General features: G+C 40.4%; 3 protein-coding genes across 7 annotated transcripts; 2 read left to right on the top strand and 1 right to left on the bottom strand.

Annotated features, from left to right (window-relative positions):
- Positions 1 to 4,614: 4,614 nt before the first annotated feature.
- fam43a (family with sequence similarity 43 member A) lies at positions 4,615 to 6,282 on the bottom strand. The gene is made up of 2 exons (XM_030728180.1): positions 6,211 to 6,282; positions 4,615 to 6,097 (listed from the first exon to the last, which is right to left on the bottom strand). Coding segments are annotated over exons 1-2 (1,071 nt in total). The 5' UTR covers positions 6,212 to 6,282; the 3' UTR covers positions 4,615 to 5,027.
- A 1,091-nt stretch (positions 6,283 to 7,373) lies between these two features.
- On the top strand, positions 7,374 to 14,114 carry lsg1 (large 60S subunit nuclear export GTPase 1). Of its 2 annotated transcripts, XM_030727523.1 has the most exons (15): positions 7,374 to 7,392; positions 7,706 to 7,900; positions 8,522 to 8,648; positions 9,943 to 10,063; positions 10,158 to 10,244; positions 10,474 to 10,560; positions 10,668 to 10,728; positions 10,916 to 11,092; positions 11,238 to 11,600; positions 11,842 to 11,943; positions 12,050 to 12,193; positions 12,290 to 12,413; positions 12,670 to 12,749; positions 13,202 to 13,375; positions 13,503 to 14,114. In XM_030727523.1, exons 2-15 carry the CDS (start codon positions 7,802 to 7,804, stop codon positions 13,680 to 13,682), a joined length of 1,926 nt encoding a protein of 641 aa, XP_030583383.1. In that variant the 5' UTR covers positions 7,374 to 7,392; positions 7,706 to 7,801; the 3' UTR covers positions 13,683 to 14,114. The 2 variants fall into 2 exon arrangements, with proteins under 2 accessions (XP_030583383.1, XP_030583382.1); XM_030727522.1 differs by lacking the exon at positions 7,374 to 7,392 and having other exon boundaries at positions 7,699 to 7,900.
- A 1,159-nt stretch (positions 14,115 to 15,273) lies between these two features.
- tmem44 (transmembrane protein 44) lies at positions 15,274 to 20,436 on the top strand. Of its 4 annotated transcripts, none has more exons than XM_030728094.1 (10): positions 15,274 to 15,547; positions 15,627 to 15,753; positions 15,842 to 15,932; positions 16,170 to 16,351; positions 16,586 to 16,672; positions 16,854 to 16,922; positions 17,173 to 17,334; positions 17,520 to 17,588; positions 17,735 to 17,863; positions 20,184 to 20,436. In XM_030728094.1, exons 1-10 carry the CDS (start codon positions 15,363 to 15,365, stop codon positions 20,376 to 20,378), a joined length of 1,296 nt encoding a protein of 431 aa, XP_030583954.1. In that variant the 5' UTR covers positions 15,274 to 15,362; the 3' UTR covers positions 20,379 to 20,436. The 4 variants fall into 4 exon arrangements, with proteins under 4 accessions (XP_030583954.1, XP_030583955.1, XP_030583952.1 ...); XM_030728095.1 differs by having other exon boundaries at positions 16,854 to 16,935; positions 17,234 to 17,334; XM_030728092.1 differs by having other exon boundaries at positions 16,752 to 16,922.
- The last annotated feature ends 2,220 nt before the right edge of the window (positions 20,437 to 22,656 follow it).

Genomic DNA, 22,656 nt, shown 5'->3' with positions numbered 1-22,656 from the left:
GTCAAAAGAAGATTAATTCCATTCATAACTCTGGTGTGACTCTGATCTGGTACACTGTGTGACAGGTTCAAGGCAGGAAGAGAAGGAAAACAGAGCAGCCATGAAAGGGAGGCGCTAGATTGGAGGTGGGCTGCAAAGCAGCTTGCAGAGACAGTAACTGCAGGCATGCTAGAGCAATTTAAACAGCACAGCTATCAAGTTAATCTCATATACTCTATTTGTCAACATGATGCACCCAGGGCATCAGCTGATGTGGGGTCAGTTTGAGATCAGCTGTTATCAGCAACTGTATGAACATGATTTTGTGTCCAGCCTGAACAAACGTTGTGCTCAGTCTTTTGTTTACCAAAGAAAAGGTTTTTTTAAGTCTACAGCTACAGCTTGAATTATATAATCTAACATACCAGGTCCCAATGAATAAAGTTTCTGACATCTATCTGAATGTTTTACAGGCACACTTTTAATGGATGCATGTTCTCAACCAAGCACATCTGTCTTTGCCCCAGCTACAGCTTAGTCAGAAATATTGAAATGTTTGTAAACCAAGTGAGGAGCAAAAAGTGCATGCACACTTGGTTCACTTGCATGCAGATTTCAGATTCAAGCTAATGAGATCTGACACTCTCATGACAATGGAGTTCTTTCTCTATTATTGTCTGTCTCTGTCTTTCTAACACACTTACCCATCATCCTGCAAATATCATAGATGGAATGTGACACTGACTCTACCTGACACTGTCTACCTGTAAAGACAGCAGTCAAAATACATCATCTTGTCCATAAACAAGCCAACAAAGTTCGCCACAGCTTTGCTTCCATGTCTGCTGCACCTAATTTTATGTTGTGTGCAACATGACCTTCAGTAGTGGTTTCGGTAATTGAAGAGTGTGATAATTATACACTCTTATGCTACAAATAGTATTCTCGTGCATCTAGATCCCCATCACCTGCCCCCAGTTCTTAGATACAGTCTGCATGCAACAGCTAAAAATGAGCTAAGGGCATGATGGCTCATGTTCCTCTCTGCCACAAAAAACTTGAGATGTTGTTCATGTGTTTCCACCACCAAGCAAAGGTCAACATCGCTCTGCGCTCTGATTCAGCCCATCTGACGTCTCTCACGCTGCTGGTGTAATCAGATCCAGGCCCACTATCTAACAGCTCTGATGCTTTCCCAGTTCTTCCCATGCATTATAGATGAATGGATTTTGTAGCGTGGTTTAAAATTAAGCTGTGTAGCGGCCTGGCACCGGTGGTGATCTGGTACAGGGATGGCCGGCGGCGCCATTCAAATAGCAGATAATTGGGAAGCTCTGCTCTTCTGTTACTGTGTCAAGCCAGACCCAGACTGCCAGGTCCATTTATTATTTGTCTGGGAATAGCTGGGAGTACCTAAAAATGTAAACAGTAAATTATATTATACACACACTGCATTATCCCAGTAAATTATAGTGTAAAGATAAATTTTGGTAAAGGGCTTTCAAGTGCTGACATTGTGCAGGTGCAGAGAAAAATACATGCCATGTACCCACTGAACCCTGCGGTATACTTCTGTGTACAGCATTAGAAAGCAACTCACTCAGGTATCATGCAGTTTTATGCTACTTTCTGGTTGTGCTTTTAGAAATAATACTGTACCTTTCAATGCACTGCATGCCATTATAAAGTACCTAACAATGTATATAATTGTTGGAATTAGCTCCAGCTATTATATACCTCTTGTTTACTGGAGTAAACAAGATAAATACCTCAATACTTCAAACAATAGTCCATTAACAAAAACTATTTTTAAAAGAATTACTTGTTTACCTCTTGAAGATGTCCAGTTGCACTTCTCATTATAAATAGCAATTTACCTTTCTTTGTTTTAGCTAACTGGATATTTTTCTGTTTTGTACCATTCACTGTACAAAGCAAGCAGTTTGAACACACTGGGGCTCTACAGAATATTTTCATTGTGATGGGTATTTTTTAAAACTTTATCGACAGCTATCTAATTCATCCCCTGAGACCCTGAGTCCTCATATATGGACATTTTTCATCCCCTTGTGACTTTATTCTGCACAATAAAGTGTTTTATACTTTGTTGATCATTGGTGAGTTTATCGTGTTATGCTGTAAAGTAAGCCCACTGTTCCCCATGCACTTTCTGTTACTTTCTGTTCAAAGCAAAATTTATATATATATATATATATATATATATATATATATATATATATATATATATATATATATTTTTTTTTTTTTTTTTTTTTTTTTTTTTTTTTTTTTTCATCAGATCCAACTAATCCCAAATAGCTCAGAGAAATTAAAAATTCACCTCAATCAAGAGCTCGGGTCTCAGAAGGTTAAAAACAAACAACAACACACCTGGCTTCTGTGTTAGAGACAGAATTTTCCTGAATTTGCAGCCATCTGATCTATGACTCACATGTCTGAGAGTAGGTCAAACACCTGACTGTTTACTCAAAGAAAAAGAAAAAGTGGCAAGTGAACATCCTCTAACTATCAGAAGCTCAGCTTTCTCCCTTGGCAGCTTGAAACGTGTCCTGCACCCTCTTGTCGTGAACAAAGACTCTCAAGCCTTTAATTGTGTGAAAGGGCTGGCTTCACAAGTGGCTGATTTCCAGGTAACCTGGGAGATTGGGGGACAGCAATTGCTATAGCAGAGATGGAACAGCAAGAAAGGTTGTATGAGAATGTAGGTCAGAGAGAACCATTCAAACATCCATAAGCACACTAAGCAGCTGCAAAAGGCAGGAGCAGCAGACAAATAGCCTTTTGCTCTGTCTTGTGTGTTTTTGTGGCCACAGCACTGGCTCTCCTCTAATTACATGATGCTGAGCACATGCTGGTGATGTCATTCTGTCTTTGCAATGTAGCAGGTGATTTCCATGAGACTGCATCTGGTGCAAACAGGCCATTAGATCGCATGAGGAACAGAAACTAACTATATGGGTTTCTGCCCGCTCTTCCTGTTTCAGCTCACCATTTGGCAAACCATAAATAAGACAACCACAGTCTCAATTTAGTGAGTGTGTATTTGTGTACCTGAAAGTGCATCAATTTATAATGAGACACTGGAAAGCTCACTTTATGAGTCACCAGTCGCTGACTGAAATACATGAACTTTCTCTCTAGAGTTTATCCTTTATTTGTTTTCCAGTGAATACCTTATCTGTGTGTTACTGTCTGTCCATATGACATTCGACCTCCTCTGGGCCACAGAGAGCTTGGGTTTTCTCTCATCATGTCTTATTCTGTCCTGTTTGTGTTCAGCAGCAGTGCTGGTGCCATTAGTGAGAGTGGAGAGCTGTTGTGCCAGAGCATACTCTGTGGGTCTGGGCTGTTCCCCTCGCATACTGCCCCACAACACTGATGGCATCCGTGCATCAGTATCTGTGTGTTCAAGTTTCTCCAATCTGTTTCAGCCGGGGAAGAGCTGTGCGGCATGTGCGTGGGCCTGCTGCTGTCTGTAAAATGGAAACGACAGTGATATTTAGTAACACGTCTTCCACATTTAGAGCTGGTGGCTCAGTCATATCCTTCGGTGACCACAGCTCACATGTGGGATCATAAGAGGTGATTTTGTGTCTTTGCTTAGGCTGGCTGCTGTGCCTTTAAGAGAAGGAACTGATTTCATCCTTTATCAGTGACACTTAGATTTAGGTGACATTTAGGTGAAGAGATAATGCAGATTATCTGATTTTAGTAAGCAGAGCAAATAAGAATGAAATGCACACACTAGCTCAAATACATGAGTCTACATACCTGTCATGTATTTCAGCGTATAGATCTGCAATGCTCTCAGTTCTATCTGTTTTGTCTCAACAAAGGAGAGCTGATGGAAAGCTGATGGAAAAGTAAATACTAAAATCAGTTGGAATATGCTACTAAAGGACCTCTGGTGTTATTCCTGCCATGTGATGTTCTCACAGCTTGTTCTATCGGGGATGTCTGTTTGTGTGGCCTGCCTTCCCTTGGGCCAGCCAGAATGAATGGGCCTTCAGTACCTTAACTAAATAACTTCTACAGCCTGAAAGCAATTTGGGAAAAAGCTGGGGGATAAAGATCAACTTAAAGGATATTAAATGAAATAAGCATTTACAACAACACCAACAGTTTGGCGGTAACACTGATAATACCCATGACAAGTTCAGGGTTGTGCTTTTTGGCCTCCATGTGACTTTTATTCAGCAGTGCAAATCTGACCTCATTTTGAGACTCTCAAGGTAAACCCCCACTGAAATAAAGATGACCTACTTGTATTTCAGCATAAATCAGCATAAAACATTCCTGTAATTCTTTCTTTTTTTATTGATATTTCTTTGAATTTCACATAACAAACCACATATATATATATATATATATTTAAAAATAACATATTTATATTTAAAACATCTTGCTTTACATCTTAATATATAAAGGTATTTTTTTCTTTTGCACAGCAAAGATAAGACACTTATGTTTCAGACAACATACCAGCAAACATATGTACATGGTAGTCAAAATAATACTTCAGTGAAGTCAACAGTGCAAAATAAAACGATGAAGGAGCAGGTGCCCTGATAGGGACTGTAAGGAAGCCTGATGAAGAACAAAAGTGTTTTTTTGTTTTTTTTTATGGGAATGTTTGGATCACAATGAGCATTATACAGAAAAAAAATGCCATTTTCAAGTGAGAAAAAAACGTCAAGTAAACAAGTTCGATGCTACAACAAATCCTCTTAAACAAAAGAGATGGAATTAGTGCCGTGCGTCCTAAGGCGCACCGGGATTTTGTCGTTAAAGCTGTCTCTCAAACGGGCATGCTTTGTTTGTTTTTTCTTTTCATTTTTTTCCCTGTGTTTACACAATCTTAGAACTTAGCCTAATTGTCTTTTTGTTTTGCCTCAAATTGTGTTTCTATCCTCTCAATTAGTGTCAGTGGCACAGATCAAACAAGCACTTTGTAACTGTTTCTCATGGAGATGTCGTAGCTCAACAAAACAGTGCGCTACAAGTGCCCCGGAAATGCCCAGAGTTATTCAGGCAGTTTCTTGCACCTTTACCTCCTCAAAGCCATTAATTAGTGGTGGCGGATCCTGGTTGCTTTCTATGGAGGATTCGCTCCCTGTGCTCTCACCAGAGAGGAGTCTGGTGACTCTGAGGTCGGCTTTCAGTGTCTGCACGTCGTTTCCTATGCTCATCTCTCCCAAGTCATTAATAATTTGAGTCAACTCTTGTTTGCCATTGGCAACACAATCACGGTCCGTGTCCAGAATGTCCTCACACTCAAAGTGCATTGCTTTCTCCTCCTCTTCCTCCCCCACCAGGTCCTCTGTGATAGAGCCCAGCTTTGGTGCGCTCCGGCTGCGCTCCACCGGGGGCTTGTAGTAACACTGTCCGTTCAGCAGCTTCCTGAGGGGCACCAACGGGATCGTTTGTTCCCCTATGAGCTGCTGCTGCTGGTGCCTGGCATCGTCCCTCCGTTTAAGTCTTTTAAACTCGGCCAGGGCTGTGGCCGAGGTCTGGTACAGAAGCAGCGCCATGGCCTTTGCCTTCTCCGGCTTGGACACCAGCACTGCGTGGCAGCGCAGCATTACTGCCTTATGTTTCATCTCGTGTCTATAAATCCAAGCGAAAACCTTGGGTAGTCGTGGATCCGCGACGCAGTAGGTTATCCGGTGCAGCAAGTACAAGTGTCCCGGTCTCCTAGCCTTATCATCCACATGCACCATGCGGATGCCCTGCGAGCTGATGGTCAGCCTCATCTTGGTGCCGTTCTTGCCCATCTCGCTTTTGCCCCAGATCTTGCTCACCGCCACGTCCGTGCAGCCGTCTCCTTTGGACTGGATTGTGGTGGCATTCCCCAGGTAGAGCACCGTGTACGTGGGGTCTTCGCTGGTGATCTTCAGCTTTTTCCTCTTTGACTTGAACATGCTGCCCACCCTGTTGAGTGCGCTCTCGGGGCAGGACTTGGCGAAGGAGGTGAGCGCGGAGTAGTTGAGACTCACCGCATACCCCTTCTGCTTGGACTGCTTGTCTTCCTCAATCAGGTCGAACTTATTCTTCTTCCAAGGCAGCATTTTATTGCTGTTCCCACTCAACAGCAGCACTGAGAGAGAAAGGAAAACAACTTTTTATTACTACTAAATCCTAGAAGCGTTTTACTGCCTGTCAGGTCATGTATAGGCTACTCTACGTGAACTAAACGCAAAGACACCGTACTTTATCTGTCCATCCTTTGAAGCACTCCTGTCCATTGCAGTATTACCGGTGTTATGACATTCTAGCGCTGAGTACAGTCTGCTGTAACTGCACGAGATGCACAGATTATATACGGGGACAAACCATCTCAGCATGACTGTAGGGGGCGGGCTGAACCAAGTGAGAAGATACAGAACCTGTTAATGTAAACTGTTCACATTTTCTTGTAGCTTTCCGTGCACCTTTTGTATACAGTATAGATGAATTATATTTAAATGAATGAAAACCGCTATTGGTATGAAGGTTGGCTGTTTAAGGTCTACTCAAGAATTACGCATTTAATTAAACATTTAATAACAAACGTTTATAACACTAGTTTTAAAAGTCATCTGTTAATATTCGTAGGGGAATATATGTATGTACAGTGAAGATAAAAATAAGTTTATAATTCTGTTATAAATGTCAACTGAATGCAAAGACAAAAATCCACACTTTTTTTTTATCCTATGTGAGCAAAAGAGCAGACCTTTCTGCCTTTTTTAATGCTAGAAGTTAATTAATAGACTCGTTACATTCTTTTTAAAAATTGAATTTGTTTACAAAGATTTACATTTAACTGATTAATTAATCCATAATTAACAGCCTCATATAGCACACTCAAATTAGACTGCAGAAGACATGTCAGCTCTTTATTCATAGCTGGTAATGTCTGTTCTCTGCTGCCCCCTTTTGGTTCTGTTTGGAAGTGAGTTTTTTTCAATCTTCAGTATGTTTTTGTGTGGAAGCGGGTTTATATTTTATGTATGTATTGTGTTGTTACTTTGCAAAACACAAGACAAACATTTTTTCTTCCTCTATTTTTTAATATAAATTCAAGCTATTTTATTTCTTCTTCTTCTTCTTGTTCTTCCAGCTGCTCTATTTAGGGGTCGCCACAGCAGATGATCTGCCTGCATCTCACCCAATCATCACTCATCTGTTATACCAGCCCTCTGCATGTTCTCCTTCAGTGTATCCATGAATCTTCTCTGAGGTCTTCCTCTGTTGCTCTTGCCTGGCAGCTCCACATTCACCATCCTTTGTCCAGTATCCACTATCCTGCCTCTGCACATGTCCAAACCATCTCAGCCTCGCCTCTCCGCCCCTCTAATATACTCATTTTTAATCCTGTCCATCCTGGTCACCATAGACATACATACGAATGTAAGTCTATGCTGATCACTCCCAAGTATGATACACAAGGAACTCATGTTGTTACTGTCCCTGTTTCTTCAGAGCATATTTAACAGCTGAGCGCGTAACCGGAATGTACCACAGCTACACTACTGCCTGTATTTACAATTCAAATGAGTATATAATGCATCTCAACGTTTTAGTGTTTAATTTATTATCAGTTATATAAAGGGTAGTTATTTATGAAGTTGTTTATGATGGCTTCTTAAGTCCAGCAACATTCTAACTGTCCGGATGTTTGACTCGTTTGGTTTTTCCCATTTCCGGGTTTTACGACAACAAGGCAACAGGCAGTGCACATGGGTCTCTGACTGGATCCAATACTCCACAGTTTTATATTCCTTCTGTATTCGGTGAAGTGACAGCATCCGAGGTTATTATGGGCAAGAAGAAGGCAGGCGGAGGAGGCGGACTGGGCAGAGCTCTGATAAAGGAGAGGCTACAGGCAGGCCGGGGAAACAAGAGGGGAGACTCTTGGGTATGACATGGTCTTTTTTAGCTTATGTTAAATGTGCTCAGATAATCGCAGATGTAGTTATGGGACGCTTCATGGTATATTAACTACCCCGAACAGTTATGGCCCACTTTTAAATGCCAGATCTGGCGCTGGTTACGCCAAACTGGTTTACGAGGATGTCATTTTACTGATCCTGTTATAGGGGAAATGAACCAGGACAATTAGATCAGAATCAGAATCAGAATCAGAATCAGAAGGTTTTTATTGCCATATGGGTGAACAGGTTCACAGCATTAGGAAATTGCTGCGGTACTTCGTGCTTACAGAAAAAAAACAAATAAGTATAAAAACTATAAGACAATATACAAGTATACAAATTGTAAATAGAAGATTGGAGGTACGTTTGGCATGGGATACATTATTCAGGGAATTTTAAAAATACGATCTCAGGTATTTTTTGAACAGGTGCTGCTACAATCACAGTGTGGTTTGGGTGCAGGACATTTATGTAAAATAAGCCGCTATTTGGCAATAATGTCCCAGTGAGAGCTGCATTGTTTAATCTGGAAGCCTTTACACTAGTACTTACTGCAGTCCAAAATAATGTGTGCCTTGTTGTCCTCTTTTTCTTTACATTTTCAGCTCCACACCAGTGAACTGAATGATGGCTATGACTGGGGACGGCTGAACCTGCAGTCGGTGACAGAACAAAGTTCCATGGATGATTTTCTGGCCACAGCTGAACTGGCAGGAACAGAGTTTATTGCAGGTAAGTTGCAACTTGGTTAACTAATGTTTAGTTTTCAGCTTGTCTATTGTATGTATGTTACAGTAAAATATTGTAAATATTTTTCACTTACCAAGCATAGAAGGCTACAGTGCTGTGAAAAAGTGTTTTCCCCTCCAGATTTCTTTTTTTTTTTTTTTTTTTTGCATATTTATCACACTTACATTTTTCAGGTCATCAAACTAATTTTAATATTAAACAAAGATAACCCAAGTAAAAATCTTTAAATGTTGATTTCATTTATTAAGGGAGAAAAAGCTATCCAAACCTCCCTGAAAAAGTAATTCTCTTCTAAATCTAATAACTGGATTTCCAGCATGAGCAGCCTGTTTAAGGTCATGCCAAAATATCTTAATCAGATTTAAGTCTGGACTTTGACTAGGCCACTACAAAACCTTCATTTAGCTTTTTTTTTGGGGGGGGGGGGGGGGGGGGGCGGTTGTATCATTGTCCTGCTGCATAACCCAAGCGTACTTGACGCTCAGGGCATAAACTGATGGCCGGGCATTCTCCTTCAGGATTTTTTGGTATAGAGCAGAATTCATTGTTCCATCTATTATGGCAAGTCATCCAGGTCTTGAAGCAGCAAAACAGCCCCAGACATCACACTACCACCACCATGTTTGACTGTTGGTATGATGTTCTTTTTATGAAAGGCAATGTTAATTTTATGCTGTATGTAACGGAAAGCAAACCTTCCAAAAAGTTCAACTTTTGTCTTTTCAGTCCACAGAATATTTTCACAAAAGTATTTGGGATCATCAAGATATGTTTTGGCAAATGTGAAACAAGCCTTTGTGTTCTTTTTTGGTGAGCAGTGATTTTCACCTTGGAACTCTCCCGTGGATGCCATTTTTGCATCCATGGGAGAGTTCCAAGGTATCTACTTTTTCACTCAGAGGCAGGTAGATTTGGTTATTAAATCGTCATTTGAAAACTACATTTTGTATTTACTTGGGTTATCTTTGTCTAATATTCAAATTTGTTTGATGATCTGAAACATTTAAGTGTGATAAATATGCAAAACACGAAGAAATCAGGAACGGGGCAAATATAGCTTCACAACACTGTATGTTTAGCCTCCAAGTCCAGGTGAGGTTTTTCCTGTTGGGGTGCCCTGACTTTACACAGCTGTGCACAGTAAGGGAAGCCCCAGTCAGCAAAACTAGTAAAATACTAATATCCAGGATGTTTATAACTATTAACTAGATCTGCCTTTTTGGTTCTGCTTCTTATTCTTATTACCACTTTCATTTCTTTTTTCTTGTTTTCTCAGAGAAACTCAATATCAAGTTTGTGCCGGCAGAAGCTCGAGCAGGCTTACTAACAGCTGAGGAGAAAACCAAATTGATGAAGCTGCACGAAGACAACAAACATTTCCTCAGAATTCCTAGACGGTGAATTGAGCAGATGTATATTTACAAGTTAATTTTCTAACCTATGAATATATGTTACATTTATAAGATCTGTTATGTCTTTATTTGATTCAAGCCCCCACTGGGATGAAAGCACCAGTCCAGATGAACTTCAGCAGGCAGAGAAAGACAGCTTCTTGGAGTGGAGACGGGCACTTGCACAGTATGGAATATTCTGTACTCTGAGCCACCTTTTACATTAAGAACTGATAGTGCATTTAAGGGATAACTATTGCAAGTAAACTAACACAAACATTTTCTACAAAATGTTTGTGTTAGTTTGAGCTAGTCTCTATAAAAATTCTTTATACATTTTCTAAATTTACACCTTATGATACATTTATGTTGGATTATTGTTGTCACTAATCTCACGAGAAGTGTTCTCTCAAAAGGCTGGAAGAGGAGCAGAAGTTAATTCTCACCCCATTTGAGAGAAACCTTGAATTTTGGAGGCAGCTGTGGAGAGTGATCGAGAGGAGGTAGAACTACCATCAACAGTATTATTATGTTGCCAGTTCATGTCTGTCTTTCATAAAGAATCTGGCCTCCTTATGTGATACTAAAGGGAAATTTTATTTTTTTTCAGTGATGTTGTTGTTCAAATTGTTGATGCCAGAAATCCTTTGCTGTTCAGATGTCTTGACCTTGTAAGTACATTATTTAACCAGCGGAAGGATGGCATAAATTAGTTAGTATGTACAATAATAATTACATTTTATTTTTATCAACTTGCCTACTTCATTTGTAAGCATGTGTTTTATATCCACCATGAAGCTGAGCTTTTAAAGTATACTGTGGGGATTTTAGTAATTCTCTGCGGTTGTGTGCCACCAGGAGGCCTATGTAAAAGAAGTGTCAGCGCATAAGGTGAACATGCTTCTGGTGAACAAAGCAGATCTGCTGACCAGGGAGCAGAGGCAAATCTGGGCCAGATACTTTGAGAAAGAGGGGCTCAGGGCAGTTTTCTGGTCTGCTCTGGCTGAGAGCAACAGGTTGGATGCAGAGGAAAAGGTGAGGGGGTGGAAGCTTGATGAACTCTACTCTGAACTGTGATGCATTTACTTTTTTAGGGAACAGATAACTTATTGTAATCAAGAAAAGTCGCCCTTTAGCATCTTCAGCCTTTAAAATAGTGGAGAAACTTCTCCCCTCACAGGGCATGGAAGTGGCTGATCCAGAGTGTGAAGAGAGTGATTCAGACGACGGAGGACAGCAAATTAAAGAATACCTGAGCCGGAAAGGTGCAGATAGAGAGGAAGAGGTAAAGAACAAGGAGGACGAGGACTATGAGGGACAACAGAGTGACATAGAGGAAGAGCAGGAAGAGGTGAGCACGGATGAGGAGGACTGGAAGACCTGTTCAGAAGGTGAGGAAGAAGCAATGGAAGGAGCTGCGGGTTCATCCAATGCATCCTTCCACAACTCCAGCCGACTGCTGCGGAAAGATGAGCTTCTGAACATGTTCAGGGCTGTTCACAATGGGCCCAGGGTTAAAGAAGGGCAGCTGACAGTGGGACTGGTGAGTAAAAAGACCCATCTGTCTATCAGTCTAGCATAAATTGCTTGCTGCAGCCATGCCCCTTGTGATTTTTAGGATTGCTTTGTGTATTTGTATTTAGTAAGAGAATTTGAAATAATTGCAGAATTTTTCTAAAAATTTGGTTTATTTGTATTTTTTTATGCTTTGGTACAGAAATCATTTCTTACAGATTAATAGTGGAGGACAGCAATTAAATGTTCATTATTTGTGGAATCAACAGGTCGGGTATCCTAATGTGGGAAAGAGTTCAACCATCAACACTATTTTAAGGAACAAGAAGGTTTCTGTCTCAGCCACTCCTGGACACACTAAGCACTTTCAGGTACAGAGCTACTCACCACACAAACTCAGGTCAGGGATTCCATAAAACAGAAACTTGATGATGGTGATGTTTTCTTTTGTGCCTTTTTTCTTGGCCTGTATGATAGACACTATATGTGGAGCCAGGCCTGTGTCTCTGTGACTGCCCAGGTCTGGTCATGCCCTCCTTTGTTTCTACCAAAGCCGAAATGATCTGCTCTGGGATTCTGCCCATTGACCAGATGAGAGATCACGTCCCTGCGATCTCCCTTATATCCTTCACGTGACATAGAGCTACACTCTGCCTGTGCTGCTTTTATAATTGATTCTAATGCTTACAGCACTTAGGTCCTTAACAGATTGGTCACATATGTCAGACGATCCCTCGGCATGTGTTAGAAGGCACCTATGGCATCAACATCATTAGACCCCGTGAAGATGAAGACCCTGACAGACCACCCACCACTGAAGAGCTGCTGATGGCGTATGGATGTGAGGCTGACAGACATTTCTCGTGTTTCTGGGTAGAATAAATTAACAATAGGTGAAATATGTACAACTTGAGAAAGTAAACCATCCCGTCCTCTTCCGTGTCATTTGAAAAAAATGCATTTTATAGACATAATTTTATGTATTGTGTGCCCCGTGATATTTTATTTACTTTTCTAACAGTTTCTCTAGAATATCTGTGTAAACTCTAGTTAATATTAAAGGTTGTATAAAGTTTATTATTCTTTTTCCGTCTCAGACATGAGAGGTTTCATGACGTCACACGGTCAGCCTGATCAGTCCAGGTCAGCCCGGTACGTCCTGAAGGATTATGTGAGCGTAAGTTTAAAACTGTGACGGTTGTTGGTTGGAAGAAAAAAAGGAAAACAGTTTTGTTGCTTGTTTTTCTTTTACCTGTTAGGTGGGTAATTTTGGACTGTGGCTGAGGGAGTATGAATCACTGAAATGTTTGGCCTTGTAAAGTCAGTGGAAAAGCCATCTCCATGATGAAAACATTAGGAGAGATAAATAAGTTTTTTTTGTTTTTTTTTCCCCACCTTGTTGCATCTCTGTCACCTGCAGCATTACGCAGTACAGCTGTAGTACATCTCCTGTGGTTCGGCTGTGTATTTAAGCAGACTGTGGATGCTTTCAGCCTTTTTAGGGTGTAGTTGTTTATGTGACCACTGAACTTCTTATGATTTGACCAGTTGCCAAAATCTCATTATATTTAGTCAAATATGGATCCTGTTTACAACATCCTTTCCCTAACACAGCTCTTTTGCTCACAGGGCAAGCTTCTGTACTGCCATCCCCCTCCACATATAGAACCCGAAGACTTCCAGCCACAGCATAAAAAGTTCGAGAACAAAGATTCAGACAGCAGTGACCTCCCCACAGCAATGAACAGAAAACAGAAAATCAAGAGAATCGAAAATGTAGTTGACAAGAACTTTTTCCATCAGGTAAAACCTCCTGCTGACCTCTTATTTATTTTGGGGGAAAATGGGTGATGACTGGTCAGTAGCAGTCATAATATATGCCTGCAGCAGATTATTATGATGTTAAATGTTTTTTGTTTTTTTTGTTTAGGAGAATGTGCGGGCACTCTCCAAAGGAATTCAGTCTGTGATGGGATACAAACCAGGCAGTGGACCTGTAGGCCCAGGTAAAGCTGAGTCAGAGATGGCAGTGGGCAAACCCTGGAAAAAGCACGGCAACAGGAACAAGAAGGAGAAAGTACGGCGGATTACTAAGCATCTGGATGCCTGATTATGATCAGAAATCTAAGTTGTTCAAATTGTGTGAACCAGTTTGAACAACTTGGAACTGTGAACTGTACTTTAGGGAAAACCTCCGAGTACAGTTCACATGTGATTCCAAGGGAATTAATTCTGAGAACTTTGGGTAGACGACAGCCCCCTTAATCCTGTGAGAGTGGAAAGGTCAGGTCATCGTGGTATTAACTAATGAGGTGCATAATCTGTCTGGTTTGGAGATCAAAACGGTGCAATGCATTCCCATCGGACGGATCACCAGTTAAAGAGCAACTGATGGACTCAACATCCAGAGTGTGAAATTACTAATAAAATGAAAATTACATTTTATTAAAGGATAACACATTATGAAGTCTTTATTAGTCAGTTAAATTACTGTAAGTTGAATTTAATACACTTAAAGCAATGCTGTTTGTAACTAAACTGGGTTACGCAGAATAAACATGTTTTCATGTTGATGTGTCACTTCTTTGTCACATTTTCACAGGGTTATATTAATGCTTCACAGTGCAACTACAATTCTTTGTATTTCTAATACAAGACAATACACTAGAAAGCCATAAAAATATAAAGAGTTTTCATCTAAATAAGTGAAATTCTGCCCAATCTAATGTAATTTAATGAGGTTTAGGAAGTGCCTAAGCATCATGGCCAAACTTCTGAGGGCTGTTCTTCACGTTTTTGAGTATTCACCAATCAGATAAGCAGTACGGAGTTGCTTTTTCACTATTGCAGAAGAAATAAGGTGGCGTGACCTCACAGAATAAGTACTAGCTGAATGTGTTGTAAACCTGTGAACAAGTAGTTCCTCCCATGGCATGAATGTAAAATAAAATAAGTATACAAACAAAATCCTGAACACACCAAATCTCCAATATTAATGGCAGTTGTGCCAAAAAAGTAATTGCTGATGTTTTTGTTTCTTACGTCTAATGTCTTTCCTTATATTACTAAATAGGCTTTAGTCAGCAGGATTTACAAAGGGGTTTTATATAAAATAGAGAAATGAGCTGCTTTACAAGTATTCTTATAATTCTACGTTACTGTACCTACTTTGTTCTACAATGTAATCAATCCAGACCTTTTTGACCACTTTATCTATAATCTATAATATAATATCTTTATAGAAGTGTTATTTTATATTTGGTGCAATTTCTGCTGCTTTCTTTTTTAATATCAGAGACTTTTCACCTGAATAGGTTAAGGATATATAAAAGTCACTTTTCCAATAAATGATTGCAGCGTCTACCTTCTGACGGAAATGTGCTTTCTGGCTCAAAATGACTTGATATCATTCATGAGGTGTATGTTTGACAGATATTAGGCCTACGAGTCATTTACAACCGTTTAAATACCGGGAATCACTTTTTTGGCAATTATGGGACTTATAACTTCATAGCTACAAATTAATACATAAATGGACGATGGCCTACTCTCTAAATAACTGCATAAACAAGATAAAAGTAACATTTTAAGTGTCCTTTCCCGATGACTAGTTGTCTTGGAACATGTTTCCATGTATGACAGGTGACACCGGTAAGCCCCTCCCTCCCATATGCAGACCCTTCAGAGAGTGCAACTGCGCGTTTGATTAGTCAGACGTGCATCTTCAACTAGGAGCATGGGCTCGTGTCTATTCAGTACTGCGGAATATCACTAAACATTTGCACTTAAAATGAAGACAAGTGCACTGATCGCCGGTGACCACATCGGAGAAAGTCCAGACAATTTCCTAACTAGTCTGGTAGTTTTTTGCGTGGATTCATTTAACATCTGTTTGTCCCGTGACGCAGACAAACTTTGCGTCCCCGTTGGTCTCACCTTTCTTTCTGCGCTGCTCTTGCTGCTATCATGTGTCTTGTAAGTAGATTATAATTAATCACTCATCAGCCCCATTAGTTTAATAAATATCTAACATTAACCTGTGTGAATTGTGAAGGTTCGTGTGTCAGAGGTGCAAAATTCGGGGAGAAAATCCTGGAGAAACCGTCGTTTTCTTCTACTGCTTCCTTGGTAACTTGTGCAGTACCACTGGAGCCATCCTGTCCAGGCAGCTGCATATACAGGTAGCATAGTTTTAGCTATAACTAAGTAATTTTTCACATTATGCATGCATTAAAATACTGTAACTCTTTGTTGCGGTCCTCTCTGTAGATTTTAATGGGTGCTGTTGCTGCAGCTGTGGATTTTGTGAACTGTATTTTGTGGTGCTTTCCAGTGTTGCTGTACTGGAATTCAAAAGCAGGTACGTTTATGGAAATTTCATAACTCAATAATGCACACCTTATCATTTCCAAACAATCAAGCAATTGTGCATTATACAAAGTGCAGCAAGGTAGCACAGGTGTTTTAAATATTGTCACGCAGCCAATGGAAACCCTTTTGGCAAAGCAGTGAAGAGAGTTATCAGAGAGGAGCTACAGATAACCATACAAATGAACAGTTTCTAACTGTAACTGTACTCTCTGGTGTTCTTCCTCAGAAAAGAGGCTGAGGATGATTAAGAGGAGGAGGCGGCAGCATCTCCTAGCAGTGTGTGTGTTGATGGTGGTTGCAGGAGGATTTCTAAAGTCCAGGGTGTCCCACACTTCAGCATTGAGGCCTGTCAAAGAGAGGAGACTGCTGCATGTCCTTCTCCAAATCTCTAGCTGGAGTCCTTCAATGGTGTGGTTATACAGACAGATAAACATGTATAAGGGCTGGGATGTGCTAATTTTTCTGTGTAGCCTCTCTCAATAGTACTGACCAGTTACTGCAGCTTTTTTAATGCAGTGTTGTGCAATTTTTAGAAACTAAATTCTGTCTCAGTTTATGCAGAGTGGCTAAATATTGATAGCTTTTAGTTTAATCTTTTTAAATTTTATAAGCGTTGCATCTGACAAACAACTTTGTCTATAGGACAACACTGAAATTGTGGGTTACCTACTTGGGCTGCTGGCTTTTGTCATTGCCTGTACCGCCAGGATCCCTGCACTCTTCAGAGTAGTAAGTGACAAACTATACACTCAAAATCATATTTCTTCTCTAAGAAAGTTCCTATTGTTATACATATACTTCCCTTTAGTGCAATGGACATAAGTTGACCCACACTGCCATTTTCTCTGGACTGTTGTGCTCACTGGCTGGTGCACTCTACACTGCTGCCATTCTCTTCTATGGTACTCAGTTTGGATTTCTTATGAGAGTCATGCCATGGCTTCTGTCATCAACAGGCTGTGTCACCCTTGACCTTCTTGTATCCTTATACAGTAAGTGTGACCGCATCTTACTCAAACTGTCTGGAGATGATTGCTCACAATGTTTACAACATGATATTGATTCAACCTGTGGAAGCTTTCACATATTCTACAGAGAAAAAAATAAAAGCAGTTTGAAACATTGACTTGAATCAGGACAACTGTGCTACACATTTGGGTAATTTTTGTTTGACTCTGTCCCAGCCATGCTTTGGTGTGGTTTGTTGACCTTTAACCTATCACTGTCAGATTGTAAATATTCATTGGTGCAAGAGAGGTTCCAGAAAGAAGGCTTTGAGTTTTTTTCCAGATACAGAGCACCTTTTAGGTGGCTCAGGCCTCCCTGCAAAGAATAACACTGCCATGAAGAGACAGACAAAACAGCAAATACCTTCACCAGCACAAACAAAAGTAAGCTTACTTTGCAAGGATACTTCTTGGATTCCTCAGACCTAATTAAAAGATCTTGGTCTCAATCAGGCTTCCATAATAAAGTAAAAAATGCTTTTGTCTGAGATATTGATGATGATGGAATTTGACTCACTGCACCATTGTGTTTTGGTTTGAATATTGAGTAATATTTCTTTTCTTCAAAGACAAAAAATATCCAGAAGATGACTGAGTTGGGCCAATATATGGATGTCAGCAGTCAACCTGTAGGAAAAGTAAGCAAATAATCTGTTGTGGCACTGAATTTTTACCACAGCCATTTATGCTTAATAGGAACTCTTCGACGCACATTTTTCCACTTCAGTCAGTTGTTGTTCTTCAAATACTAGACGTACTTTAATTTTTGAGAATGCCCCTCAAGGAAGTGGCGTTGTCCAAGAGAGAGATGCGAAACGAGCCCCTCAGCAGGAGGACGGGAGTGATCAGAGCTGACAGCGTCTGCTCCACAGACACATCCTGCGATTCCTCGCTGGTCAGCTCAGATCTGGAGGTGAGTTGGACTACTTGGATAAAATCAGTTTAATATGAAATTCAGCCAATTTAACATGCACTACAATCTCTCTCACTCTCTCATCTAAGTACCTCAAATGCCTGCTTTATTTTTGTATTTTCCATTGTCTTAAAATTCTGCAGCCTATCGCTTCTCAACTTGTCAGGGATAGCTTGGCCTGGTTAAAACAGCTGGAAACCTGTGGCATCAACTAAAGCTATGTGCACTCATTCCAAAGTGCCACTAGGCGGCATGCTTGTATGATGGATGGTGTGTGTAGCTGTTATGAAAATATGAATGACCATAACTGTTTGTGTGAACTGTTGTGATGACCTGATTCTTTTCCAGGCATAGATTTTTATTAGGTTAAATAAATGACAACAGCAGTGGTGAAGTTCTTGAAGAGGGAAAAGTTGAAACTGATGGTAGCCAATGAATGTTTGACTAACTGAAGGGATTTGCTGTTTTAAAAGCTTAATGACTCATCTTTTGACTCATTGTCATAAGAATACACATTTGCGGGCAGCTTGCGGAAGCTGATTAATAATAGCACTGACAAAATTGCTTCAAGACTTTTGTTCCAGTGCCACTGTATTTTCATAGTATTGAGATCATTTATTATAAAGGCATGGCAATGATTGTCTGCATGTAAAAATCCAGCGGTCAGAAGAACTCATAAGCAGAAGTAATAGTGCTGCAAACTATGCGTAGTGCTTTTCACATGTGACTATGGGGGAAGTAAGTCAGAAGACAGCCCTCAGGTTCTTGTAAGGAGACAACAGTCAGCATGTTCTTATAGGACAGATGAGCTGAACTTTAGGGAGAGGTGTGTGTGTCTGTGCGTGTGGTTTTGTGATTGCAAGTTCAGGGCAGGGCAGAGTTTTGTATTTTAGTTTTCTGCAGTGTACAGTTGAGCCAAGAATAAAATATTCACCGCTCAGCAAAACTAGCCTTATTTTAGAGGACTGTTCATATTTATATAATTTTCTCTTTTTGAAAGACATAGTCTGAGTTTGCAACAGAAATAAAATTGCAAGTTGTTTTTTTTTTTTTTTTCCCATCAGGCCTTTATGCTCATAAGAACTCCCTTACTGTGCTGGTGTAGAAAGCCAAGCTATGGAGGATGTCATTTAATCAGAAACAAAGGCAAATGGTGAAAGCACAAACAATTGCAGGTTGATACTGTTCACCAAACAGGAAAAAACAAAAGACATGAATGCCCTTTTAGCACAGTTGGTGTGTTAGAGAAGTAAAGGGGATTTGGCAAAGTGTAAGTATATGTTGTACGTGATGAAGTATAACTTTGTTTGACTGTGAACGTTCGGCTTAATCGCCACAAAAACCACGGGCGGTAATTCAAAGTTTAGGTGCTCGGTTTCTGTCCGATGCTCTTTCCACTCGCAAATGTCTAATGTTTAATCTTGAGTACAAAGAACTCCGGATGAGTTCAGGTCTGTCAGTGAATCTTTGACTTTTTATTTGGTTACCTAACTTCCTAACAGCTTTAAAGCAAGCTGGGAACCAAAGCAAACAGATCACAAAGCATTTTTCTTTTCAAGTATTTAAATAAGTGGTTTTACCTACTTTACATGATATCCCAATAACTGCTGCATATGTCTGCCCAAAATATGCAGTCGCCTCAGCCGACAGCTTGAAATCTCTATTGTGTTGTGTGTTTCTGGCACATTTCTGCTGAGTCTTGGTTCTTGGCTGAGCTGAGGGTAAGGGCTACAGTGATGGGTGGAACTGTTTGAGATTTGCCATGTGGTCCAATTGTTCTGCTGTAAAGGATCTTTGATTAAAGACCAACACTGGGCTGGGTCTGTCTGCTTAGGAAGTGGTGAAAATGGTTGCCTTGTCTATAGGGGGCCGGTACCCTCTGCTATTTTGGGAGATGTTTATGGTCTGTTGTGAGTCTTGCTGGCTAGGAATGTCACTGTGTGAACAATACAACCTGTATTGTAGGTGTTGAGTTGATGCTCTCCTGCAGCATAAATTAACACAACACTTTCAGGATCTTTAACATTACAAGTACCACTGCTAAATGGGAGTGGTAGAGCAGAGAACAGGCACCTCTAAGCTACCTCTCATTTCAGAAACACATACTTTATTTTATATCTTAAAGGCACCCTATTTATTTATTTATGTTAAACAGTGACTATGTGCCATGTTTCAAAGTGATCATCACCACAGGGTACCTTTTAATACCTTTATGGCACAACAGACAGATGACTCAGAATATTAGCTGTTTATATGACTCATCATAATGCCTCTGCTGTAATTCTTTGTGCGACTACTTTGACCTGTTCTTATTTTCCAGTGGGATTTTGAAGCAGCAAATGCACAATGGACCAAACCAACAGCAAAACAACAGGCGGGGGATGAGTTTCCCTTGCAAGAGTGGCCGGTGAACCCTGAACCCTTTAACATCTGCACCCGTTCCTCAACTAGACTCGCGCAGCAAGCTCTCTGTGGTACAGAACATGGTGGCTGCACTGTAAGCTTAGCTACTTGAAGTTCACACATGTCAGGTGCAGTAATTTGTGGATTAAAAAAAAAGTGCAAACATAAAACTGTCATCTGTCTTGGTTTTACAGCTTGTGTTTAATATACTATAAAATTAACTGAAAATGATTCTGATTGCTTTTGGTTTAAAGCTATATTGTGTACCTTTTGCTTCTAACACAGTAGCAAAGCACTAACATCAGGCCCTTGAAAAACTCAGGTCTCTTAGAAAGGTTTGCAGAAAAGTCCTTTCCTAATAAAATACTATTACTCCCCTGCTGCCATTCAGGGTTGTTGGGTCATATCCTGTATTTTGCTAGTCGACCTGGGTTATCGGGGCTGGACTGGGAAAAGAGCCTCCAGAGCAGATAAGATCCAGACTAGACGCCCCTCTTGTCCGTCCTCTCCATCATTCAGCAGACCTCTGTCCATCTGCCTGCTGTGAGGCTTTATAAAATGAAGCTTACCAGGGGCAGTTTTAACCGAAGGGACTTCCTAAGGCCTGATAACGGAACAATTGCATTTTACTCCTCCCTGTTACATTTCCTTATGTGACTGATCTGAGACAAATGACTGGGAAACAACTGAGATGTAACAAAACATTTGCTGATATCAGCAGTAGATATTAATGTACTTAACACCTGGCTCTGACTGTAGAAAGTGCTGGGAAATGCACTTTCTACATACAATTTGATTACCTTATTGTTCAGTCTCTGATGATTATTTTGAGCCTGTTTGGACCCTCTTTTGCTTTTTCATGCAATTCTTCATGGCACAGATTCAACAAGGTGCCACAAACATTCCTCTGAGATTTTGCTTCATATTGGCACACTACATCTGTGATGTGAATCTCCCATTCCACCAATTCCCAAAGGTGCTCTAGTGGATTGAGATCTGGTGACTGTGGAGACCATTTGAGTACAGTGAACTCATTGTCATGTTCAAGAAACCAGTCTGAGATGATCTGAACTTTGTGACATGTTATGTTATCCTCCTGGAAGCAGCCAACAGATGGGTACACTGTGGTTATAAAGGGATGAAGATGGTCAGTAAAAACACCTAGGTAGGTTTTGGTGTTTAAACAATGCTCAGTTGGCACTGTGGGGCCTAAAGTGTGCCAAGAAGATATCCCCAAAGCTATTACATCACCAGCAGCCAGAACCACTGAAACAAGACAGGATGGATCCAGACTTTCATGTTGTTTATGTCAAATTCTGACCCTACCATGTGAATGTTGCAGCAGATATCTAGACTCACGTTTTTCCAGCCTTTTATCCAATTTTGGTGAGCCCATGTGAATTGTAGCCCCAGTTTCCTATTCCTAGAGGACAGGAGTGAGAGGAGGAGCACCTAGTGTGGTCTTCTGCTGCTGGAGCCCATCTCCTTTAAGGTCTGATGTGCTATGCAGTCAGAGCTGCTCTTCTGCATACCTTAGTTGTAACAAGTAGTTATTTGAGTTATTGCCTTCATATTGACTCAAAACAGCCCGGCCATTCTGTTCTGACCTCTGATATCAAGTCATTTTCACCCAGAAAACTGCTGCTCACTGAATAGTTTCTCTTTTTCCAATCATTCTCTGTAAACCCTAGAGATGACTGTGTGGGAAAATCCCAGTTGCTGAAATACTGAGACCACCCCGTCTGGCACCAACAACCTTGCCGCAATCAAAGTCATTTAAATCACCTTTCTTCCTCATTCTGATGCTCAGTTTAAACTTCAACAGGTCAACTTGACCATGTCTTCATGCTTGAATGCACTGACTTGCTGCCATGTGATTGGCTGATCAACAAGCAGCTGAACCTAACAAAGTGGATGGAGAGTATATGTATATCATCACTAGTTTTGTTTTTACTATATTTGAAAAGGGAACACACAAAAGCTTTGCAGTGGCCATTGCTGCTTTCAGGCTTAACTGTATGAATATGGATGTATCCCATGTATGTAGTTGTGTATACACATTGTGTACACACATAGTAGCAGATTAACTGTAGTTTCTTGAAAAATCCTTGTCCTGAACTTGTGCATCTATTTGTCTGTTGTAAACTTGAATTTAAACTCTTAACCAACTTGAAAATAGACCCATTCTTTTCTTTGGACTGGTGCCCGAAGAATGGCCGAAAAGAGACAAATATCTGTTTAATATCCTTCTAGTGGCTGGTAAAAAGGCTATTACTGTACCAAAAAATGGCTCACTCAGGAAAGACAATTTTGAATATGTGGATGGACATTATAATGGACATTACAGGATGGAGAGAATGACTGCAGAAATAAATCATAAGACAGATCTA

Source organism: Archocentrus centrarchus, chromosome 4 (assembly GCF_007364275.1).
Source record: "Archocentrus centrarchus isolate MPI-CPG fArcCen1 chromosome 4, fArcCen1, whole genome shotgun sequence".
Taxonomy (NCBI): Eukaryota; Metazoa; Chordata; class Actinopteri; order Cichliformes; family Cichlidae; genus Archocentrus; species Archocentrus centrarchus.
The sequence above is the reverse complement of the archived record's forward strand: the minus strand, read 5'-3'. Positions and strand labels throughout refer to the sequence as shown.